The sequence below is a fragment of the Ictidomys tridecemlineatus genome, chromosome 1, assembly GCF_052094955.1.
Source record: "Ictidomys tridecemlineatus isolate mIctTri1 chromosome 1, mIctTri1.hap1, whole genome shotgun sequence".
Taxonomy (NCBI): domain Eukaryota; kingdom Metazoa; phylum Chordata; class Mammalia; order Rodentia; family Sciuridae; genus Ictidomys; species Ictidomys tridecemlineatus.
This window is the reverse complement of record NC_135477.1, coordinates 221616565-221638553: the sequence shown is the minus strand read 5'-3', so window position 1 is coordinate 221638553 and position 21989 is coordinate 221616565. Positions and strand designations below refer to the sequence as shown.

General features: G+C 37.4%; 2 protein-coding genes across 3 annotated transcripts in view; one reads left to right on the top strand and one right to left on the bottom strand.

Moving 5' to 3' along the window:
* Cdc20b (cell division cycle 20B) overlaps window positions 1-21443 on the bottom strand; it is a 48587-nt gene extending 27144 nt beyond the window's left edge. The window contains exons 1-3 of the mRNA XM_005319674.3: window positions 20742-21443; window positions 20436-20498; window positions 1336-1558 (exon numbers count right to left, since the gene is read on the bottom strand). Of these exons, the coding sequence (XP_005319731.2) occupies window positions 1336-1558; window positions 20436-20498; window positions 20742-20804 (349 nt within the window). The 5' untranslated portion in view covers window positions 20805-21443. The remainder of the gene's footprint in view (window positions 1-1335; window positions 1559-20435; window positions 20499-20741) is intronic.
* Window positions 9657-14318, top strand: Gpx8 (glutathione peroxidase 8 (putative)). 2 transcript variants are annotated; one of them, XM_005319632.5, is made up of 3 exons: window positions 9674-10091; window positions 10658-10919; window positions 13768-14318. In XM_005319632.5, exons 1-3 carry the CDS (start codon window positions 9888-9890, stop codon window positions 13929-13931), a joined length of 630 nt encoding a protein of 209 aa, XP_005319689.1. In that variant the 5' UTR covers window positions 9674-9887; the 3' UTR covers window positions 13932-14318. The 2 variants fall into 2 exon arrangements, with proteins under 2 accessions (XP_013211534.1, XP_005319689.1); XM_013356080.4 differs by lacking the exon at window positions 10658-10919 and having other exon boundaries at window positions 9657-10091.
* Window positions 21444-21989: the final 546 nt, after the last annotated feature.

The following is a 21989-nucleotide window of genomic DNA, read 5'->3' as shown; positions in this document are numbered from 1 at the left end:
TGTTGCTAATGTTCTCAGAGCCTGGTACCTGTGATATTCAAAATCCAGAGTCTTGTGATATTCAAAATCTAAGAGGTGTTATGTTACGTTAAAGGAGGAGGAGGGATTGAAAACATGAAATGTTCCTCAAAGCTTTATGTCCTATTCCTTGTCCTGAGAAAGTATGCATGCTTTCTTCCTTGTGCCATTTATATAAGGGTATAAAGTAGAAAAGGCTAGCTCTCAGAACCTCAAATGAAAAAGGAAAAGTGCACTTGGATGCAAGTACTGACAATCATCCCTATCATAAACAAAAAGGTCAAGTCCACCAGCCAAAGAAAGCAGGGACCTCTCAGGTTTCCTGTGGCGAGCATAACTGCAAATGAACCTCTCTGTATGTGTCCCTTACACTTCTGAAACCAGGAAAAGAAACACCAGCAGCAAAACACTTAGAAACCAATTTATCTGTTAATGCCCAATACTAAATTAAATAGAAAATAAAGTGGACTTTCTTGTAAAATCTTCTTGACTAATACATATTGTCTGAAATTTTAAATTTCTCACATAAGGTTTTACTAAGAAATAACCAATAAATTGATTTAGAACCTAAAAAAAAAAGAAAAGCCCCCAATTTTAGCCAGAGATGCTCCTAAAACAATCAGCATAAAAACTGCTCCCCAATTACAATGGGACTCAAAAGATTTCTTTCAGAAGATAGTCATAACACTGATCTTTCTTAACCCTGTATCTCCTACCGCTGCATTCAGCTGATTTCAGAATTGATACTTGTCATTACAGAGGAATTTCATTGGTTTAAAATGATTTGGGTTCCCTTTCAATCTGTAGAACTACAGTGCCTCACTGAGAAGAATTGGCACAACTGTCAACATTTGTCTTTATAAAAATGCTGATAGTCAAAAATTATGTTCACTAGGGTTTTTAAAGGGAAGAACAGGAATTAAATCACTAGATGAGAGGTGGCAAATTTTGCTTATCAATTTCTTATTCAAAGGAAGGGAAAAGGTGGCTCATGGTGGTGTACACCTCTAATCCTAGCAACTCGTAAAGCTGAGGCAGGAGCATCACGAGTTCAAAGCCAGCCTCAACAAATTAGCAAGAGGCCCTAAGGAACTTAGTGAGACCCTGCCTCATAATTTAAAAAAAAAAAATAGAAAAAGGGCTGGGGATGTGACTCAGTGGTTAAACACCTGGAGTTCAATCCCTGGGACCAAAAAAAGGAGGAGGGGAGGAGAAAAAAAGGGAAAAGCCGTTGACTAGATATGACATTAAATAGTTCTTTAAGGCAAAGATTCTCTCAGGAATACATTCCTTTTAACATTTCAAAACTAGGCTCACCTGGAGTCAAGGTGTCTTTCTCAGGTGTTCCCAGCACTGATTGAAGGGATTCAGGGATGTCAGTGGTGGAAAGCTCAGCTCCAAAGGAACAGGCCAAGTCCCCGGTTTGCCTTTGCTGCCATCTTGTGGCGATTGGGCTACTGGCAACAGGAAGCTCTGCTGACAGGCGCTTCAAAAAGTTGCTCTTGAAGTTAGAATATGTAGTAGTAACTGAATCCAACACCTGTTTAACAACAAAGAAAGCCACAATTTATAGCAAACTCAATGATGCAAAAATAAAAATTCCTTACAAGAGAATTACAAGTGAGTTATCTAATACAACACAGAATATGTGGGTATAAAATATTTTAATTTTTGTGACCCGGGAGAATATTAGATTGTTAGATAGACAGAGGGTGAGTCAGGGAGATCACAAGTCAAAAGCCAGTCTGGTCAACTGAGACCCTTTATCAAAAGGGCTTGGGGAGTAACTGAGTGGTGGACAGTCCCTCGGTTTAACCTCTAGTGTGGGGGAAGGGGGGGACATACATGGGGCTGGGGCTGTAGCTCAGAGGCAGAGCACTTGCCTAGCATGGATGAGGCACTGGGTTCAATCCTTAAGATGACATAAAAATGAAACAAATAAAATAAAGGCATGCTGTCCATCTACAACTACAAAAAAATTAAACCCATTATATATTTAGAGCCTCTTCTGAAGAATCTGTAGACAAACCAAAATAGTTTAGGAAGTAATTATATAGATTTCTCCATTTTCCCAAATTTTCATCTGATTAAAGTTAATTTTTAAGACACTGTGGGACCAAACAGAGGATATCTGGGCCTCCGTAAGACTAGCCAAGCAGCTCCTGCCCTTGCAGGTAGAGGAGCCACCATCGCTGAAGATGTAGTTAATTTTGAAAAAAAAAAAATTTAACTTGCTCAAGGGTTTCCTTGGCATCCTAGAACTTAAATATTCATTTTTTAAAAAGATCCTGAGTTGAAAAGGGGGAAATAAGGTCCATTATCCTCTGGCTCAGCTCTGTCACTCTGTCAATCTTGAATGTTTCCTATTTTTGGATCTCCTAGCCCATCTTTACCAATATGCTCTCCAACAGCTCCTTCAGGAAAGCATCTCTGACCTTCCATTCCTATCCATTCAAGTTTCATCAGGCAACTTGTTTGGGGCCAAGTAATGGTCCCCAAAGATATCCAGATCCTAGATCCTAGAACTTGCTATTGTCACTTTACATGATAAAGGGACTTTGGACATGTGATTAAGGATTAATCTAAACTGAGATGGGAAGAATAGATCCTAAATTATCTTTTTGAGTCCTGAATGCAATTCCATGTCCTTCTAAGAGGAAGACAGAGGGAGATTATACACAGACAGGGAGATGGCAACATGATCACAGAGGCAGAGGCCTGAGTGATAATGCTCCCATGTCAAGAAATGCTGGCAGTCATGGGAATCTGGATAGCAAGGCATGGATCCTCCCCAGGAACCCCTGGGTGAAGCAAGACCCTTCAGGCACCTTGGCTTCTGCCTAGTGAAACTGATCTCAGAACTCTAGCCTCCATAAGAGAATAAATATGCATTTTAAGCCACCAAGTTTATAGTAATTCATTATAGCAGTTGTAGGGAATCAATGTGCAGCCTGCATTAGACTTCCACAGCTGACCAGGTGTGCCTCCAAAACAGCACCACCACATTATATTATTAACAATAATATTTATCAAGTACTCAATAAACAAGAGTGTAGAGCTAAGCGGTGCATCCAAGATTCAGGCCACTGCATGCGGTTATACACACATTGCCTCCATGAGTGGCAGCCTTTGGAATATGCAGTGTTCAATCTTCACAATGAAGAAGGGCGATGCTGCCAAGATTTGAACTCTGACAAATCAATCTAATCCCTGTGCTTTGAACTCCTGGGCTCATCCTCCCACTTTTCTGCTTATTTTTATTTTTCTCCTACTATATTATGCACTCCTGAAGACCAGGGACTTTGTCTTTTACCGTGATAGCTTTGGGGCATAGAATTATTTATTAGCATCTCAGAACTCCATAATGAATAAATGAATGAATCTCTTCTCTTAGAGACCATTGGTGCTAAAAAAGGCACAAGGGATTTAAGAAAGAATCCAGAGGCAAGGAAATAAGGCTAATTTCTTTCTTCTCCATTAATAATTTTCAAATTGGATGAGGTAAAACAAACATTTCTCTAGAAACTAGAGACTGATATAAATGAAGCAACAAGATGCATCTGGGCATTTTAAATAAGGGCAAGTCTTTAAAGCAGATAGCCGAAAAGCAGATAACTGAAAACCCTTCCAAAACCAATACTTGTTAGTGAGCTATGAAAAAATAAACATGACAAATAAGAAAATGCCCCTCCTACAGACAAACATTTTTCATAGTCTTCAAATGGGAAGAACAAGCAATAAAATAAACTTGCAGCCAGGGTCCTAAATGGCACATGTCTTCCTAGATCCATGTTATCCTAAATATATTCCCTGTGATGGGCTGCAGGTTTTGTTCCTGGCCATACACTATTTAACTTCATCAGTGGCTGAAGTGGACATTTATTTATCAAAATGGTTGATTGTTTTAAGTTAAAATATTAAAAGATAGAAATGGGATTCAGAATAAAATGTAAAATGTGAGATCAAAAACCAATAAAATTAAATGTATGGTTCTTTTCACTGTACGAGCAAAAGATGGGAGAGAACCGCTTGCAGGTTAAGACCACCACCACTACAGTATAGGTCAATAGAGTAGTGAAATTGCCTTTTTTAAAAAAGAACAGCATAATTTTAGGAAATATAAGGGGAAAACGGTGTTTGGAACAGTAGCAAGCAAAATCCCACTGTTTCTGGACTAGTCAGAACTCATCTGGAGAACAGTTTCTGGACTCTGAACTGTGATTCAAGAAGGGAGATGGACATGACAGGATTCAAAACCCAAGTTCATTTGGAGGAAAGGAACCACAATCAGGGATCAGAGTGATGATAGTAGCAGAGTATCACCCCAACATATGTGAGGTCCTCCTTACATGAGGACGTTTAATTTAGAAGAAAGGAGACTCAAAAGGAACTGTCTTCGCATAATAAAATGATACAATTTAAGAAAACAAGAAAAACTTACTCTTCATTGCCCCCTATGGCCAAAACAGGACCAATGAATGGGGGAGATAAATTTTTATTCAACACAAAGAATTTTCAAAGAATTAAAGAACAACTTCTCTTAACACTTTGAATATAAAATAAAATTCTCAGTCCTTCCACTAGGTATATACTGTTTGTAGTGGTACAGATGAAAATGTTTTAATAGTTCCATACTTTCAATGTAAATGTTTAATGTTTTTAATTTTTAAGTAATGACATAAAGTTTCCCTTATTAAAAAAAATTAGCAAAATAAGTGAATATATTCAAATAAAGATGTTAAGTAAATAAATTATAAGCAATTATAAAAAAAATGTCAGAGGACTCATGCAAATGACCACAGCTCAGGAAACACTGCTGTGGATTGTGCTATTTCATCTTCAATGTTTTTAAACTTTTGTTCCAGGATCTATCTCCTGCTGAGGAAATGCCTGTCGCATAGTTTCAAATGACTCAAGTATTTATTAATAGAGAGGAAGAGGAAGATAAGAAAAATAAGACAAAGAAGGGAAAAAGGATGAATGACTCCGTAGTCCAGGCACATGGGTTCAGCTTGTTTACCCTGAGATTCTCATCACACTGACACTGTATCAGGAGGAATTCAGAGCACCAGGGCCAACAAATAAATAGAAAGGAGCCTAGAGAGGTTAAAAATAAGGTCAGGAAGTAACAAAATGAAACAACTAAGAAAACAGAAACAAATGGATCTATCTAATCTGACACACAAATCATTTAGAGGGTGGGGAAAACCTGGACATTCCAGGGGAGGCATGCTGATGTTGCTGGAGACTGTGAGAACCTCATGACAAAGTCTAAAGCAGCAAAGATGGCCTGTGGGCTCAGGCATAACCCCACCTGTCCTTCCTAACCTCTGAATGTCTGCCCCTGCTGCCACCCACCATCAACCACCCTAGGAGCAGCATTCTGTTCACGAGACATCTCAAATTTAGGGTCTCAAAATTTCTGACCATTTGGATAAGTCCAAAAAAAATCCTCTTCTTATATTTGAATCCCTAACTGCCTTGGCATCCTATTGGATGGACAATAAAACACAAGCTGAAACTGTCAAGATCCTACAGATGATGATAATGTGCTTTATATTTCAAACAGCTAAAAGAAAGGATTCTGAATGTTTTCACCAAAATAAAATGATAAATATTTGAGGAGATTAAAAAAAGGTTTACTGATTCAAACATTATACAACATATACATGTATTGAAGCATCACATAGGTAGCCCATAAATATGAATTTTTAAGATTTTTTAATATTTTTAGTTGTAGATGAACACAATACATTTATTTTATTTATTTATTTGTATATGGTGCTAAAGATCAAACCCAGTGCCTCATACATGCCAGGCAAGTGTTCTACCATTGAGCTACAAGCCCAAGCTAATTTTTAAGTTTTTAAGTATCAGTTTAATAATAAATTTAAATCAAGGGCTGGGGTTGTGGCTTAGCGGTAGAGCACTTGCCTAGAACATGTGAGGCAGTGAGTTTGAGCCTCAGCACCACATAAAAATGAATGAATAAAATAAAGATATTGTGTCAAACTACAACTAAACAATCTTTTTAAATAAATAAATGCATTTTAAATCAAAACCAACAAGACCATTTTCAGGTGGGAGGTACTATTGTGCTCCTTTGCCAATGCCCACCACGGGGGCTCCAGAGTGTCTTTAGCATCCTTCCCTTTTCTTGCATCTCACTGGCAAAGGCTGCCTTCATTGAAACTATCTTCTCTTGACTAGTTGTTCTGCAGACCTCCTGGGACACCTTCCAGATAACTTCAGTACACATGGACAAATTTTTTGCTGTTGTTTTCCTCTTTCTCTCCTTTTTAAGCTCCTACAGTGATTTCTTTTTTTTTTTTTAATTTATTTACTTTTTCTTAGTTCTCCGTGGATACAACATCTTTGTTTGTATGTGGTGCTGAGTATCGAACCTGGGCCGCACGCATGCCAGGTGATCGCGATACCGCTTGAGCCATATCCCCAGCCCCAACAGTGATTTCTTATAAAACTAAATGTCTCCAGATGAATAAAACCCCTTCACCAAAGTGCTACAGCAATCTTGCCTCCTGTTTTCTTCTAAACGTATTTTATCAATTACAAAGAAATGCTTGAATACAGAAGAAATAATTTGAGCTATGAAGTTGAAAGTCCTAAACACCACTCCATTCACCAGTTCTGTGATCTTGGCTGAGTTATTACCTTCTTCCTATATCAAATGATTATTACAAGGGAAATAATGTGTATACTAAAGGAGATTACATACAGTATAAAGCTCATAAGGAAAAGTAATTTTGTGCAAAGGTCAATATAAAGCTAAAACGTAAGTTATTTAGCACTCACTTATTTTCTGCCTTATAATTCTTCCTTGTTTCATGTATGCTCTCATATTTCCAAAATTGGTTTTAGTTTGTAAGGGCCAGCTCATTCACTAACACTTTATTTATATCCTCTACAAAGCCTGAGTTGGTTAGCTGAGTCAATTGCTTTATCCCACTGTGGACTCCATGTCTTCCCCTAGACTTGACCTTTACTCTCTTGCTCTCCTTTAGGTAGGAAGAGTATTTGTGTGGGGTTGTGGCTCAATGGTAGAGCACTTGCCTAGCACATGTGAGGCACTGGGTTCGATTCTCAGCACCACATAAACATAAATTAAACAAAGGTATTGTGTCCATCTACAACTAAAAAAAAAAAAAACTTTTTTAAAATAGTATTTGCGGATGTTTTTAGCATACTGTCGCTATACAGAGAAATCTGCAATTATGATATATAGTTTGAGATTAGTCTTTCTATAGGAAAAAAAAAACATTAAAATGAGAACAGATCACCAGAAGTTGAGAGATGATGTTGTCAAAACATATACAGAGAAAGATTCTGCAAAATGAACAAAGAGGTATATGCAGGGGCCAAATTTGTCTATATCTAGAACCAGAATTCTCCAAACCATTATTTAACAGACCTAAGTAAACATTCATATATTATGATTTCATTATTTCAGATTCTCAAGACTAGGATCATTTAATTACACACTGATTCTTATTTCATCCTTTATAAGAGACGTATACTTACACTTTCAGAGTAGTGTTCATATTTAGTAAATCTCAGGTCAAGCCTACCTAAGCATCAGACTTGCATAATCATTCTTATTTATGAAGCACGCTGGCTTATACAGCAATTATTGGCAAGTTTGTTGATGTTGTTGTTTTTTAAAGAGAGAGAGAATTTTTTTAATATTTATTTTTTAGTTTTTTCGGTGGACACCTTTTTATTTTATGTGATGCTGAGGAGGATTGAACCCAGCACCCCGGCGCATGCCAGGCGAGCACACTACTGCTTGAGCCACATCCCCAGCCCTCATTGGCAAGTTTATACAGTGTAAGTTTGGATCTCTCAGATCATTCAGCTCTGGGTCACTCAATGCTCAATGTGCTTTTAAAACGATGGACCAGCAGCTATCATAATGAGCTTATCAAAATAATATCATCCCATGGGATCCTGCCTGGGGAACAGTCAGTCAACACCCTTCCCAGACATAAGCATTTTGTCTCCTCATCTCAAAGCACAGCTGTAACTGGACAGTTTTACATGTATAGCATGCATTCTATGAATTAACTTTTAAAGTGCAAGTCTTGAACCATTTGCTTGGACTGCCCAAGGAGTTAATTAAAACATCTAGTATATTCGTGGAGACCTGCAACATATCTACTGTGTAACCCAAACAAGATTGGAATGTAAAGGCTCTCAAACTTAAATGTTCAAAATCTATAAAACTACATGTTCTGATTCAGGAAGTCTGAGGTGGGACCTATAAGCCATGTTTCTTAAAAAATGCCCAGGTGATAGCCATGCTGTAGGCTCAAGAATCTCACCTGGAAAACAAGACCAGATAGATACCATAGCAGTTCTTGTGGAACAAGTAACACAGGGACATTAACAATTTAAACAACTCAGCCAGAATTCACCAAAGTAAACTACCACAGTTGAGAAGTAACACAACACAGTTTGTGTACATTTTTGTTCTTTACTAGAAAAAATATTTAAAAGAAATACTAAGGTTTGGGGTTTGTTTGATTTTTGGATTGATTTTTGGTTTTTGTTTTCCTATTCATTCTTAGGCCATGAAGGAAGTATTAAAATGGCTCCTCTTACTAAGCCCAAGCTCAGCTACCCTCGAACACACAGAAGGAGGGACCAGAGGAAGAGCAGGGCTTCCACCTGAGCACCAGCTCGAAAGCTCCAACACCCAAAAGGTGGCAGGAAGGGCACTCCCACAAGTTTCTCAGCTCACTCTGTGCACTTTCTGGAAACTCACCATAACACTGTGCCCAAGTGGACACACCTTATTCAGAACGTGCATTGTCTTAAACAGTGCAGATTCTAAGGTGACTGATGAACCATGAATTTTAGGCTATGCAACTATTTCTCTCCTTAAAATCTATAATCTTTAGCAATTGAAAGTCAGACCTCCTGAAACAGGCAACTGCCAGAAGAAAAAAAAAAAGATAAAAAATAAAGCAAATACTTGAAGGACCCAAGTAAATGAGGGTTTGGGGGGTTTTGATAGAATTATTTTTTAAATGTTAAATAAATCTATTATAGAGTTCAGCATTTTTAAATATACAGGTGACATCTGTTGGTGAATTGTGAAATCATTTTCATGGGCAGAATCAGGCTGCTTAAAAATGCAATGGACATAGTTGTCTTGCAGTTCAAAGGAGAAGTATTACATCAGAAAAATTCTCAGGGCAATTTATATGTGTGTGTGTGTGTGTGTGTGTGTGTGCTAAGTTATGCTATATATATTTTCTATTTACTTTTACTGCATTCTTCTGGAATTGGATTGCCTTAGCTAGATGAGACCAGAATAAATAGCCTTTTCAAATATATCATTGTGCTTTCCACTATAAATTCCTTGAATTCATGTAATATGTTTAATCCATACAGATAATATAAAGTTCCTTCAGGTCATACATCATGTTCATAGTTCACACTTAATCTACATTCTATACCTGGGCATCATACCTACCCGGTTCTCAATATCTTTATCGAAGATAGGATGCTTACTAGGGCAGTTAAGATTTCAGTTTCCAAATTACAAGAGCACCATCTTCTGGTGAAATATATTCTTTGTAGGAAAGGAGTTAGGGAAATACCAAAAATGTCCTGATTTTTCTGACCAAAAAATGGCAGTTTTATCACTAATAGGTTGAAATTCTGTAGTGCTCTTTATTTCATTTGGAAGTTTCACTACATCTGCCTTTTGAGAAGTATTCTTCTACTCCTCAGCAGTAAAAGGAGCTAGTCTAATCCTTCCTGGTTTGTTAGATTAAGCGGGTTTCAAGTTTCAGCTCCTCCTTTGAATTCCAGCCTGATGAAACTTCCCTGTAGAATCAACCAAAATGGAGCCTCTCGCTGCTCATCCGTTAAAATGCTCCGGGCCCAAAGTGAAAATATTTGCAGTTTTGCTCTCTATGGTTCTGTGCACAATGATGCTATTTCTCCTACAACTAAAATTCCTAAAGCCTAGAATCAACAGCTTTTATGCCTTTGAAGTGAAAGATGCAAAAGGAAGAACTGTTTCTCTGGAAAAGTTTAAAGGCAAAGTAAGTTGAATTTTCGGATTTTATATCTGTTGATTTTCCATGTCTCTGCTTTATCTCTTAGTAGAATCAATGCCTTGCCATTACATAGTTACTAGTTAAAATTTGGTCTTCAATGTAATGTTATTAGTACATCACTTTAGTTATCAGTTCTGAGAGGTTATATGCTTTCTAATTATCTTATTCTCAAAAATGCTCTAATTTGTGTTTTAAGTTGTCTAGAAAATGCTTATAGTTAATAATGTGAATATAGTGATGATTACTAGTAAAAGTATCATCTATAATCTAACAATAAAAAGCACCCTATCAGTGATGATATTATCATTTATTTTTAAATAAGTTTTCATGCATCCCTAATGCTTTTTAATGGCAGTAATGTATCAGTCTGAACTTGTGCATTTAGGTATAGTTTTCAATAAAACTGGGTATGTCTAAAAAGCATGAAATCATCATCCATCAGAGGTTATATTCCCCTAAAATGGCTTAGGATTTTAACTACATGCAGGAGGGGAGGGGTTTTTTAATCTTTTGCTTCACTTTCCGGTTGGATGTTTTTCTTTTTCCGGGAGGTTTCACTAGTTGTAAACGTGGCTAGTGACTGCCAACTCACAGACAGAAATTACTTAGCACTGAAGGAACTGCACAAAGAGTTTGGACCATTCCACTTCAGCGTCCTGGCGTTTCCATGCAATCAGTTTGGAGAATCGGAACCCCGTTCGAGCAAGGAAGTAGAATCTTTTGCAAGACAAAACTACGGAGTAACATTCCCCATCTTCCACAAGATTAAGATCCTAGGATCTGAAGCAGAACCCGCATTTAGATTTCTTGTTGGTAAATATATTTGCCTCACCAGTATGTCTTTAATTGCTATTCATTCTTACACAAATATACCAGGACTATACTTTTTATTTCATTTGAAATTTTTTATTGGGAAAATTTTCATAAAACGATCAAAAAGATTCTTTGTAACTTTCTAGAAGTTATGCTACCATAAAATCAGTACTCTTAGATGGCAAAAGAAGTTTACTCCAATGTATTTAATTTCTTACAACCATCTTCCTGAAGACTTTACTTGAAATATGACTGTGACTTTTTAACAAATTATCATAATTCTCCTTTTGCTTAACTAGCATTTGGGGGAAATGTCCCTCCCCATTATTAAATCTGCACATTTCAAAACTATTGCTGAGCATTATCAACTGAACATATCTTTATGGTTGATTTTATATTTCCTTTCTTATCTGAGACATTATCCTCAAGGATGAATTTCTCAGTTTACCAGGTTTTTACTAAAATAAAACTTGAATTTTTTTTCAGAAAGCATTAATATTAGGCTTTCTTTACAATTAAGCTAGCACAGAAGAATTTATTTAAAGACTTCCTAAGGTTAGTTAGCATAAAGGTAGTGTAGATAGGGGCTGGGGATATAGCTCAGTTGGTAGAGTGCTTGTCTTGCATGCACAAGGCCCTGGATTCAATTCTCAGAACCACCCAAAAAAAAAAAAAAAAAAGGTAGTGTGGATAGAAACTTTGGTCTTACCTGGGTACAAACTCCTGCTCAGTTGCTTTTGCTGTGTGGCTTCAAGCATACAACTTAATTTCTCTGTACCTGTTTCCTCATTTGTAAAATGGGGCTATAAGTAGCACCTACTCACTAAGTTTTTTGGGAGGATTAAGTGTATTCATAGTCAAACACTTACACACTGCTCACTCTGTACCAGATACTACTCTAAATGGCACTCAGCTAATGTTCTCTTACCTTATACTGATGTCATCTTCAGATCTATTTTCACTGTAAATAATTTGAGTTTTGACAAAACCATGACCTCAGGCATATCAAGCTTCAATTCAACAAACAAGATGTTCAATAATATTTTATGTAAGTAGTAAGAAACTTCTAAAAACATTATATTCAATTTGTAGGGAAAGTTGATTTAGTGCCTAACATTATGAATACCAACCAGGAAGTCTTTATTCCTTTTATTTCTGGGGTTTAGTGAAAAAAAAAATCCAGAATACATGTCCTTAAAATAATCTTTCATCAATTATAGTAGCCAAATGCTTAGACATAGTAGCTCATAGGTTATTCCTCTTCATCACTAAAAAAGCTTGTACGGGGCTGGGGCTGTAGCCTCATGTGTGTGGCATTGGGTTCAATCCTTAGCACCACATAAATGTAATATATACTGTGTGTTTATCTACAACTAAAAAAACATTTTTTAAAAAAAAGCTTGTTTATACAACTCCATTTAATCTGTACAATCAAAAAGATAATAGTTCACAATTACACAGTCACTACTCTGTATAATTAAAGTGCACTAATAAAAAAGTTGGCAGTGACTAAGCTTCCACCTGCACTTGGGAGAGGAAGGTAATAGTGCCCAGAGGTTAAGAGCACAAACACTAGAAGAAGGCCTGACTATCAACCTTGGCCCTGTCAATCACTAACCACATCATCTTCAGTGTAGGCCTCCTTCTCTCCATCTGCAAAATGGGGATAAATAATAATACCCATCTCAGAGGGGTTCTGTAAAGCTACAACAGGCCGGGCACTGTGGTCCAGGCCTGTAATTCTGGCAACTTGGGAGGCTGAGTCAGGAGGATAGCAAGTTGGAGGCCCACCTCAGCAACTTGGAGGCCCGCCTCAGAACTTGATGAGAACCTGGCCTCAAAGTGCAAAATAAAAAGGGCTGGGAATTTAGCTCAGTGTTAGAGAACCCCTGAGTTGAATCCCCAGTACTGGGAAAAAAAAAAAAAAGTTTAAGAGGATCTATTCAAAGCACTGAGCATACTTTACTAGGCACATAGTAAGCACTTGATAAACTTAAAAAAAAATTATATATATATATATATTATACATATATATATGTATATACTATACATATATATATATGTATATATTATACATATATATATATGTATATGTATGTGTGTGTGTGTTGTAGGTGGACACAATACCTTTATTTTTATGTGGTGCTGAGGATCGAACCCAGTGCCTCACACATGCTAGGCGAGTGTTCTACCACTGAGATACAACCCCAGCCCCCACTTGATAAATTTTATAGTTATTATATCTTGTTCTGATGTACATCAATGATATGAACATAAATTATTGATAATATACAGGAGGAAAAATCTACATTTCTTAGATTTATCAAAAGATTCATAATTTTTCAAAATAAAGTGGCTAAATTCCTTGTCATTTTCAGCTATGTAATAGTTTTAAAAACATTCATATATTTAACATGAAAATTAATTCCCACATTTTCATTACCAAGGACTTATTCTTTAAAAATTTTGAGTTAGTGACAAGGTAAATTTCTTATTTAGATCAACAAATCTAAAATAGACTGCTTTGGGGGCTGGGGGTATAGCTCAGTGGTAGAGTGCTTGCCTAGGGTGCACAAGGTCCTAGGTTCAATTCCCAGAACTGAAAAGAAATTAAAAATTAAACAACTTTGTTTCATTTTATGGTTTTCCAGATCAGTAGAGTCATCAGTGAACCCATCGAGTATATTAAAACCTCATTACTCAAACTTGTGCTCTACTTTCTTTGGGTGTTTTGTTTTGCTTTTTAGAACCTGATTCTAAAGTTGTCACTTATGCAGATACAAAAAGAAATGAAAATCTTAACAAAGAATAAAGTTATGCTCATGAAAATATGTTGTGTATATTTTAGATTCTTCAAAGAAGGAACCACGGTGGAATTTTTGGAAGTATCTAGTCAACCCTGAGGGTCAAGTCGTGAAGTTCTGGAGGCCAGAGGAGCCCATTGAAGCCATCAGACCTGAGATAGCAAATCTGGTTGGAAAACTCATCCTAAAAAAGAGAGAGGACCTATGAAAATACCATCAAGCCACTCTAATTCAGAGAGAAATATCTCCATGAGGATTTGATCTCTTTTTAAATACTTTGACAGCATTTCCAGCACATTATCTTGCTAGTCAATGGTAATGAACGTCCTCAGGACAGAGATGTAACCCAAAGCTAAAAAAAAAAAAAGTAGCCAAAGAATTAAAATACTTCATCTGATATACTAAAAATTTCATTATACACAGTCACCAATGTGTTCCATACCCCAGTGTCCAACATTTTATTGGATTGTACTTTATGGAAATGCCAACACCCTAGACCACTGTTTGGATTTCACGAATTCTGTGTGACTGAAATTTTTGATGTAACTATAAATGGCTATGTTGATGCAATAAAACAAATAATGAAAATGTAAAATACATTCAAATCCTTACATACCTTTGTTTAATGTACAGAATTTTGCTCTTTTAAGTATAGGTTTCTAGTGTGTTTTACTATACTTAGTCATTTTTATGATATTATAGTATTTGAAAAAGTATCATTTTCAACATCTCTCTCCATTGTTTTCTGGAAGCAATCTAAATTCCAGACAGAACAGTTGAGTCTGCCTTATTTTTGAGTGAAAAATCCCAAGTGTAGGAAAAAGGCCATGAGCATGTGATCATTTAGCAACAACCTGCCAAGTTGGTGAAGGTTAATTATAACCTCATGAAATATGTATTCACTGCATAAAAGGATTAAAGACTGAAGCAAAATCTGTATGACAATGAGAGAAAAAAAAATGCACTCATGTAAAATTTGGCTAAGGAGGAAGAAGACCTAATAGCCTGTGGTTTGACTCCCAAATTCTGATTTGATAGGTGAAAGATTTTTGTGGTGAATTCAGTAACACCACCAAAGCTTATAGTTCTGGGTCTGGATTAAGTTCTTAAGAAAACAAAAAATATTTCCTGGAGTACCTTCTGCTTTAAAGTATCCATGCAACTATTCAGCTTCAAGTGTGCTTAGTGTAATAGTAGGTGGCGGTGGAGCAGTTTCCATCCTAGTGATTTACAGGGATAGTCTCAAGAACGCCAGATTAGTATATCAGCAAACCTGCTCCCCTCTCAGCTACTATGTGACTTGTCACTTTAATTTCAGTTTCCTCACCTACAAATTAAGTAGAGGATGGAAAGAAACAGAGAGCCCCCTTAAAAGTCAATGAATACACTTAGCAGAAAAGAAATCAGAACTAGCCTAGATGTTGGCAAGGACACAGGAGCTATCTAACTAGATTTCTAGTAGGTATCCTTTGCAATTTACCCCAGAGTCTTAGCAATTGAATTCTGAGCTTCTAAACAAAAATTTAGTCCAGGTAACCCCTTCAAGTGTTGCTTCCAGAGCATTCTTGCCTCATGCCCCCACTTACTTTCTTGAGCTCCTCTTCAGCACAGTGGCACTGCCAGGGTGTCTTGGTGTGCCTCATTAAGGGTGTAAGCAGAATTGCATGTGCCAGCCCCACACAGGCAAGTCCCCACTGCCAGACGGTAACAGATGCACTGGTCTTCACTATCCCCACAAATGTTATTCAGATCCCCATCCTGCCTTAGTTCTTTCCAAAGCCATATAAATGCACTTCTCATTTAAAAATTTCCAACCCTGGTTGCCTTATCCAACCTACTGCCTCTTCAATAGTCAGTCTCCCCTTAGGCTTTGGCTATCCACAGCAGGCAGGTGGGGCTTTAAAAATGTGTCCTATGTATTTCCTTGAAAGAAAGGAAATGTGTCCATTCAGGATTCCCTAAGGATGAGGCTACATGTGCTGAGAGAGAGTGGAGCCATTTGCTGATATGCTGCCACCCTTAAGTCAAATGTTTTACACAAATACTGCTCAACAAACACATGCCAAGAAAAAGTCCCATCTTTTCTTAAATTAAGCAGTCCTCTTGTAATCTTGTCTGGAACACAGAATGCAGTAGTATCCCTAAACTAAAGAGTATAATAGAAAAATATCAGGCATTACATAAAAGGGTATTTTATCTCTTCATGACAAAGCAAAAGGGCAAAATCAAATGTGTTTTAACTGAGGTAAATAATTTTGTATTTGTTCTAGTTATGACAACAGAATGCATTTCAGTTCATTGTACACAAATGGAGCACAGCTTTTCATTTATCTGGTAGTATATGATGTAGAGTTGCACCATATGTGCAGTCATACATGTACTTAGGGTAATGATGTCTGTCTCACTTCACCATCTTTCCTATCCAATAATTTTACTTGAAGTTTGATAGTTTCATTGGATGGTGAAGAAAAATTTATAATAATTCCTGATCATCATTTCTTGGCAAATGTAACAAAAGAGTATTGGGGTCTGAAATATGAATTTACCTGAAAGCTGTACTTCATTTTCTTAAATGTTTAATAATTTTAGTGTATCTATAGTATGTGGATATGTACATATATACAAATCTTTAATTCTAGCATATATAGCACATCTATAGTGGTGGCTGGTGAATGTTCAACAAGAGATTCTGGAGGAGGAAGGAATCCTGGACTTTTGGAATTAGCCAATTTCCATGGTGTCCTATGTATTTCCTTGAAAGAAAGGAAATGTGTCCATTCAGGATTCCCTAAGGATGAATGCTCCCCTGTGGCCAATTTCAGTCTACCAATGGTTTATTTAATAACTAATTTGTAAATTTTCTGAAAATGTAATAATTTATTTTCACAGACCAATAATACAAACTGGCTCTAGCACATCAAAATTCCTAAAAATTAAGACTTGATCAAGGAATCATAAGGATTTCCAAAGAGAAAAGTCTAGAGCAAAAATCTATCATACATACTCTATTTCTGTTATATACTATTTTGACAGGTTACGTAAAAATGTAGGAGTATATGAAGTTACATTAAAATCTTTCAACTTAACTAGGCTGTCTTGCAGATAAAAAAAAGAAGAAGAAAAGAAAAAGAAAAAGAAAAAACTCCAAGAGAATTGAAGGCAGAGAGGGAGGAAAGGACAAAAAGACAAAGCCCCCACTCCAAAAAAATTTTTTTTCACTATATTTTCTTTAAAAATATGGTGTTTCAGAAGACTGCCTTGTGTTAGGTGGTTTCTGAACAAAGTAGCATCTTAATTAGCAGTATTTCTTTGAAAAAAATAAGACATTTGGATAAAACTGGTAAAGGGATGTTCTGTCCATATTTATTCCTTAGACTGATGTCATCTTTTCCATGGAATAATAAAAGTCAACTAGCTTGGGGCTGGGGATATAGCTCAGTTGGTAGAGTGCTTGCCTCACATGCACAAGGCCCTGGGTTCAATCCCCAGAACCACAAAAAAAAATGTCAACTAGCTGTTACAAATACAGACTAACCCATCAAGCTCTTCTTCCTTTTGTTCCCTTTCTCCAGCTAAACTATTAGGGCCATACTTTGCAGAGTTGAGACACATTCTCTTTTGGAGGAATAAAGAGCAGTAAGGAGCAAGAGATAAGGAAGCCAGTTAGAGGTCAGTGAAGGGGAGCATTTACGTTTTCAGCTCAGAGAACAGCATAATGGCTGCCCACGAGCAAATACTTCACCATCAGTAGAGCTTCCTTCCACTCCACCAATCCCTTTTCCCTCTACTTACCCTTTGACTTCCCAGCATGTATCCCTGGCTTTCTCTCTCATACCTTTGGAAACATTTTCTTTTTTAATTGATGTGTTCATCTTTCCCCTTTCCCATTGATCTCTTTAACTTATTTTTATTTCATTTTATTCCTTTTCTTTCCTTTCTCATCATCTCAATAATATGAAATTAAAGAAAGCTTAAATATGTATTCTGCTAATTGAGTACAAATACTGGTATCTTGTGTCTTGCTCTTTAAAAAAATAAAACACAAATGACAAGCCCTCTAAATTCAGTAGATTTTATTTTTATTGATAAGTCAGTGACTATCTACAGGAAATAACACATCAAAATGTAATCTTTTGAAAAAGATGAAAAGAAGCCAGACATGGTGGTACATGCCTACAATCCCAATGACTTGGAAACTGAGATGAGAGGATTGAAAGTTCAAGACCAGCCTCAGCAACTTAGGCCCTAAGCAACTCAGTGAGATCCTGTCTCAAAATACAAAGTTTAAAAAGGGGGAAACTGGAGAAAGTAGGTTGGTGATAAAGCACCCCTGGGTTCAATCCTCAACAACAACAAAAAATGAAAACAATATTTACATATTAGGCATCCTTAAACACAAAGACTCTAAAAATAGAATCAGATTGGGCAAATAACAAAAACAGAAATGAAATCTGAAAGTAGTAAGATGCATAAACATCAAATTACAGTACCTATTCAACCTATGTTCTAGAAATGTTTAAATTTAAATAAGCACAAAAATTACCAACTAACTTATAATACAATAATGTAAACATTGTACTATATTTCTTATATTTCAAATCAGATCATGAAAATCAGTTGCACTAACTTGCTGCAAATGTCCACATTAGGACACCATATGTTTGAGACCCAACATACATCTGACCCTGCTTCATAGGTCAAAATGGCCTCCAAGGGAATGAGAAAATATTTAAAATTATATTTATGGTCAGTTCTTCCTACTTCATAAGCTAAATCTCATGTATCTCCAAATATTACATAATAAATATATGAAATATAATTTTTTTTCAAAATGGAGGTAAGTATTCCAAATTCAACTCAATTTCCAGCAAAAAAAAATCCACAGTTTTCTTCATATTTTGAGTTAAAATGTTTTAGTCAACTTACTCACTGAGAAATTACTTCAATTCTCCCTTTAGCTATATGTATACATGGTCATAGCGATCTATTCCACTGCCAAATTAAGAAACTGATAGTCCAGAAAGAATACAAAAGACTCAGTTGAAAACTTTTAGCTAAGACTCCAGTCAAAAATATCACTTGAAATTTTTAAAGTAACTATGGTACTTCCCTCACCATTATGAGGCTGCCCATTGTGTTATAATTAAGTAACCAATAACAATAATAACTGTTATGGTATATAGTACACTGCTTCATAGCAAAACAATACACACATTACAGATTTAATTACACTCTGATGTTCATCGTATATGCAATAAGATAGCAGTTGCATGTTAGCTGATGCCATTTATATATCAACCAGCTAACAATACACTGCCAACCCATCACACACAGGTCACCAAGGCACTTCATTAACAAGAGGAATTTATCCAGAAGCAAGTGGCAGGGTAGCTGTGGCTGCTGACTTGACCAAAGCAGCCAGCTAACAATACACTGCCTACCTGATTCAGATCATTGCTGCTTTTCACAGCCCATGAAGTCAGTGAGGCTAAATTCACAATATGAAACACAGAACAGAACTTTAATTTTACACATTTATATGCATATCTTATTTCTCACAACTACCACGAGAAATATCATTATTTACCTTAATCTAGGTAAAAACAAAGTTATGAAAAAAAATTTAACTTTCAGAATACTTATGCTTAGGTTTTTCCACAATTAAATGATTGGATAATGAACATACATTACTGCAACACAAACAAATTAACCAAGTTACTTACTTACTATAACTTTTCAAATTACTTCCACTTATTAACTAAAAGATAAGTTGTCTTATTAGGCAGTAAAATATCTAGGAGTCACAATAATATATAATCTGGGTGTGAGAGACAACTCCAGCAAACTGGGAGGTGGAAATCAATATTAAAGTATTTAAAGTGGAATATTCCAGTATTTAATCAATATTAAAGTATTTAAAGTGGAATATTCCAGTATTTAACATTATTTTAAAAATTTAAAAATTTAAACATCATTAGTTGTCTTCCACTATAAATAACAGTAGTCATTACATTCTGAAAGTTTGGCTAAGTGTTCAATTTAGAGTGTCACACTTTAATATAGAAACTAAAATTGTAAATTATCTAGAAATTTTTATTAAAACTGAGAAACATGAAAAATGGTCAAAATTAGAGATTTAAAGCATATAAGGGTTGTTTATGTGGAGATATTTTTAATTTTTTAGATTTTTCAGTGATTACAAGAGAAACTAAAAGCCCTTGGGTTAGGTTAATTTTTTAGGTTTTTACAGCCCTTGGGCTGGATCTTTCAAGGGCGATGCATTATGCCACTTCTCCGCATTGTCCACGAGATGGCACCATTTTCATTTCTTTAGGAAGCATGTTTCAGAATGCAGCAGAGGGGAGTGCAACTAGCAACTGTTAAGATGAAATTCTAACAGCCAGCTAGCAATGCACTGCCTACCTGACACATCCAAGTTTCATCCTTTGCTACTGAGGCAAAACTACAGCATCATTCATATACATTCAGATAAAAAACTAGACAGCACCATTCAGATACCATTATTTGTCAGAGATCTTCAGTTTCTTGAATTTTTAAAGGTATGTAATTAGATTCTGCACTTGAGATGATGGGTTTTTTTAAATTCTCATATTTCCTGACAAGCCCATACTTCCTCTAAATGCCTTTTTTATCAAGAATTGGTTTGCTTGAGATCAGAATGAAGACATCAAGGCAAGCCCTGGACACATACCTTGGGAGAAACTTGACTTCTCTTCAGCTTCATGTCATTGGAGAGCACCTTCATGACGTTCTCCTTTGAAAACAGGTAACACATTGAGAGAGAAATTGTTTAGGAAAATCATTTCAGGTGTGGAGTTTTTCTAGCTCATGAGTTTGTCAAAACCACATTCACCTTTTTGTGAGGCACCTCCAGAATTAGAAAACTCAAAATCAAGACCAGGTAATAGTTTCTTGGTTCTAAGCAGGTTACAAGCAGTGCCTTCGTCGAGAAGCCCCTTTAAAGCGTTGAGCGAGGAAACAAGAGGGCGTTACTCACCCACAGCATCTCTTCTTCCGTCCGGATCCGCCGCCGGGCGGTGCGCTCCAGTTTCCACTCCATCTCGGGCGGACTTCGCGGGACCCGAGTTCGGCCTCTTCGCGACCACTTCCGGCCTGACCCCCCCCCCCCGGGCTAAGCCAGACTAAAAGCCTAATCCTCAAACCCCTAGAGTCTCGCTCCCCAGGTCCCTCCTATTTCACCACCTACCTTCTTTTCCCCCATTCTTCCCACAGCTCCAGAAGCGTTCCCCTGGGTACCATTTAAAAAGCCGGGCCGGCGGCAGCGGGAGCGGGAATCCCCGTCTCGGGCTTCTCATTGGCCAGCGCTGCGGTGACGTCAAGCCCGGGAGGGATTCCCTCCGCTCACTCGCGGCCCCACGCGGCCGCCACCGGAGCTACCGCTGCAGCGGCGCGCAGGAGAGCGCCAAGCTCAGCCGCGGGAAGTGGCGGGCCCGAGCCTGGGACTGGCGCGGAGGGCTGTTCCCGCCGCAGGGGACCAGTGGTTGGCGGGCGAAGGAGCGGGTTCCCGCAATTCACCTGTCCTTTTTCAAAACCAAAACGTTTCGTTCTAATGGGCTCTGGTCCCTTTTCCTCAGCTCCATCTTCCTCCAGCCCCGTCTTGCCTTCGAGGGATCTTAGGGACCCAGTTAACCTGTGATCTTCTGACCTTCAATAATGATCACCGTTTGGGAAAGCTACTGATTCTTAGATCTGTTTCCCAATCGTGCTTATCAGCTCTTCCTCTATTTCAAGCAGGGAAAAGGTAGCAAGACGTCTTAGTGGATGAGAAGGGAAAGCATTGACATATTCAATAAATTCTCAGCTCCATCCATTAGGAAGGGGTCAGATTCTGTCACTGGAGCTTTTGAGCTATCTTCTTAAACTAGAGGTTTCTGAGAGGGGAAAGAACCGGTTACAGAGATAAGGAGCGAAGAGCCAGTAAGAAAGCTGAGCATAGTAGGGGTCGGTGATGGAGGAGAGGATGATGTTGGTGGTGAGAAAGGGATCTACAGGGGAATGAGCAGGAGCCAGATGGACTGTTGCTTTGGCTGCCCATCTGAGCTGCCGAGAAAGGCAAGCTGTGCCACATGGCAGGAGTGTAAATAGTGTCTGGGAAAACTCTATGGCCTGGCAGCCCACTTTTCACTCCTGCATCACACACACACACACACACACACACACACACACAATTTGACATCAGATTGCATTTTGCTCTAATGCAGTACGTGAGTTTGTGCATTTTCTG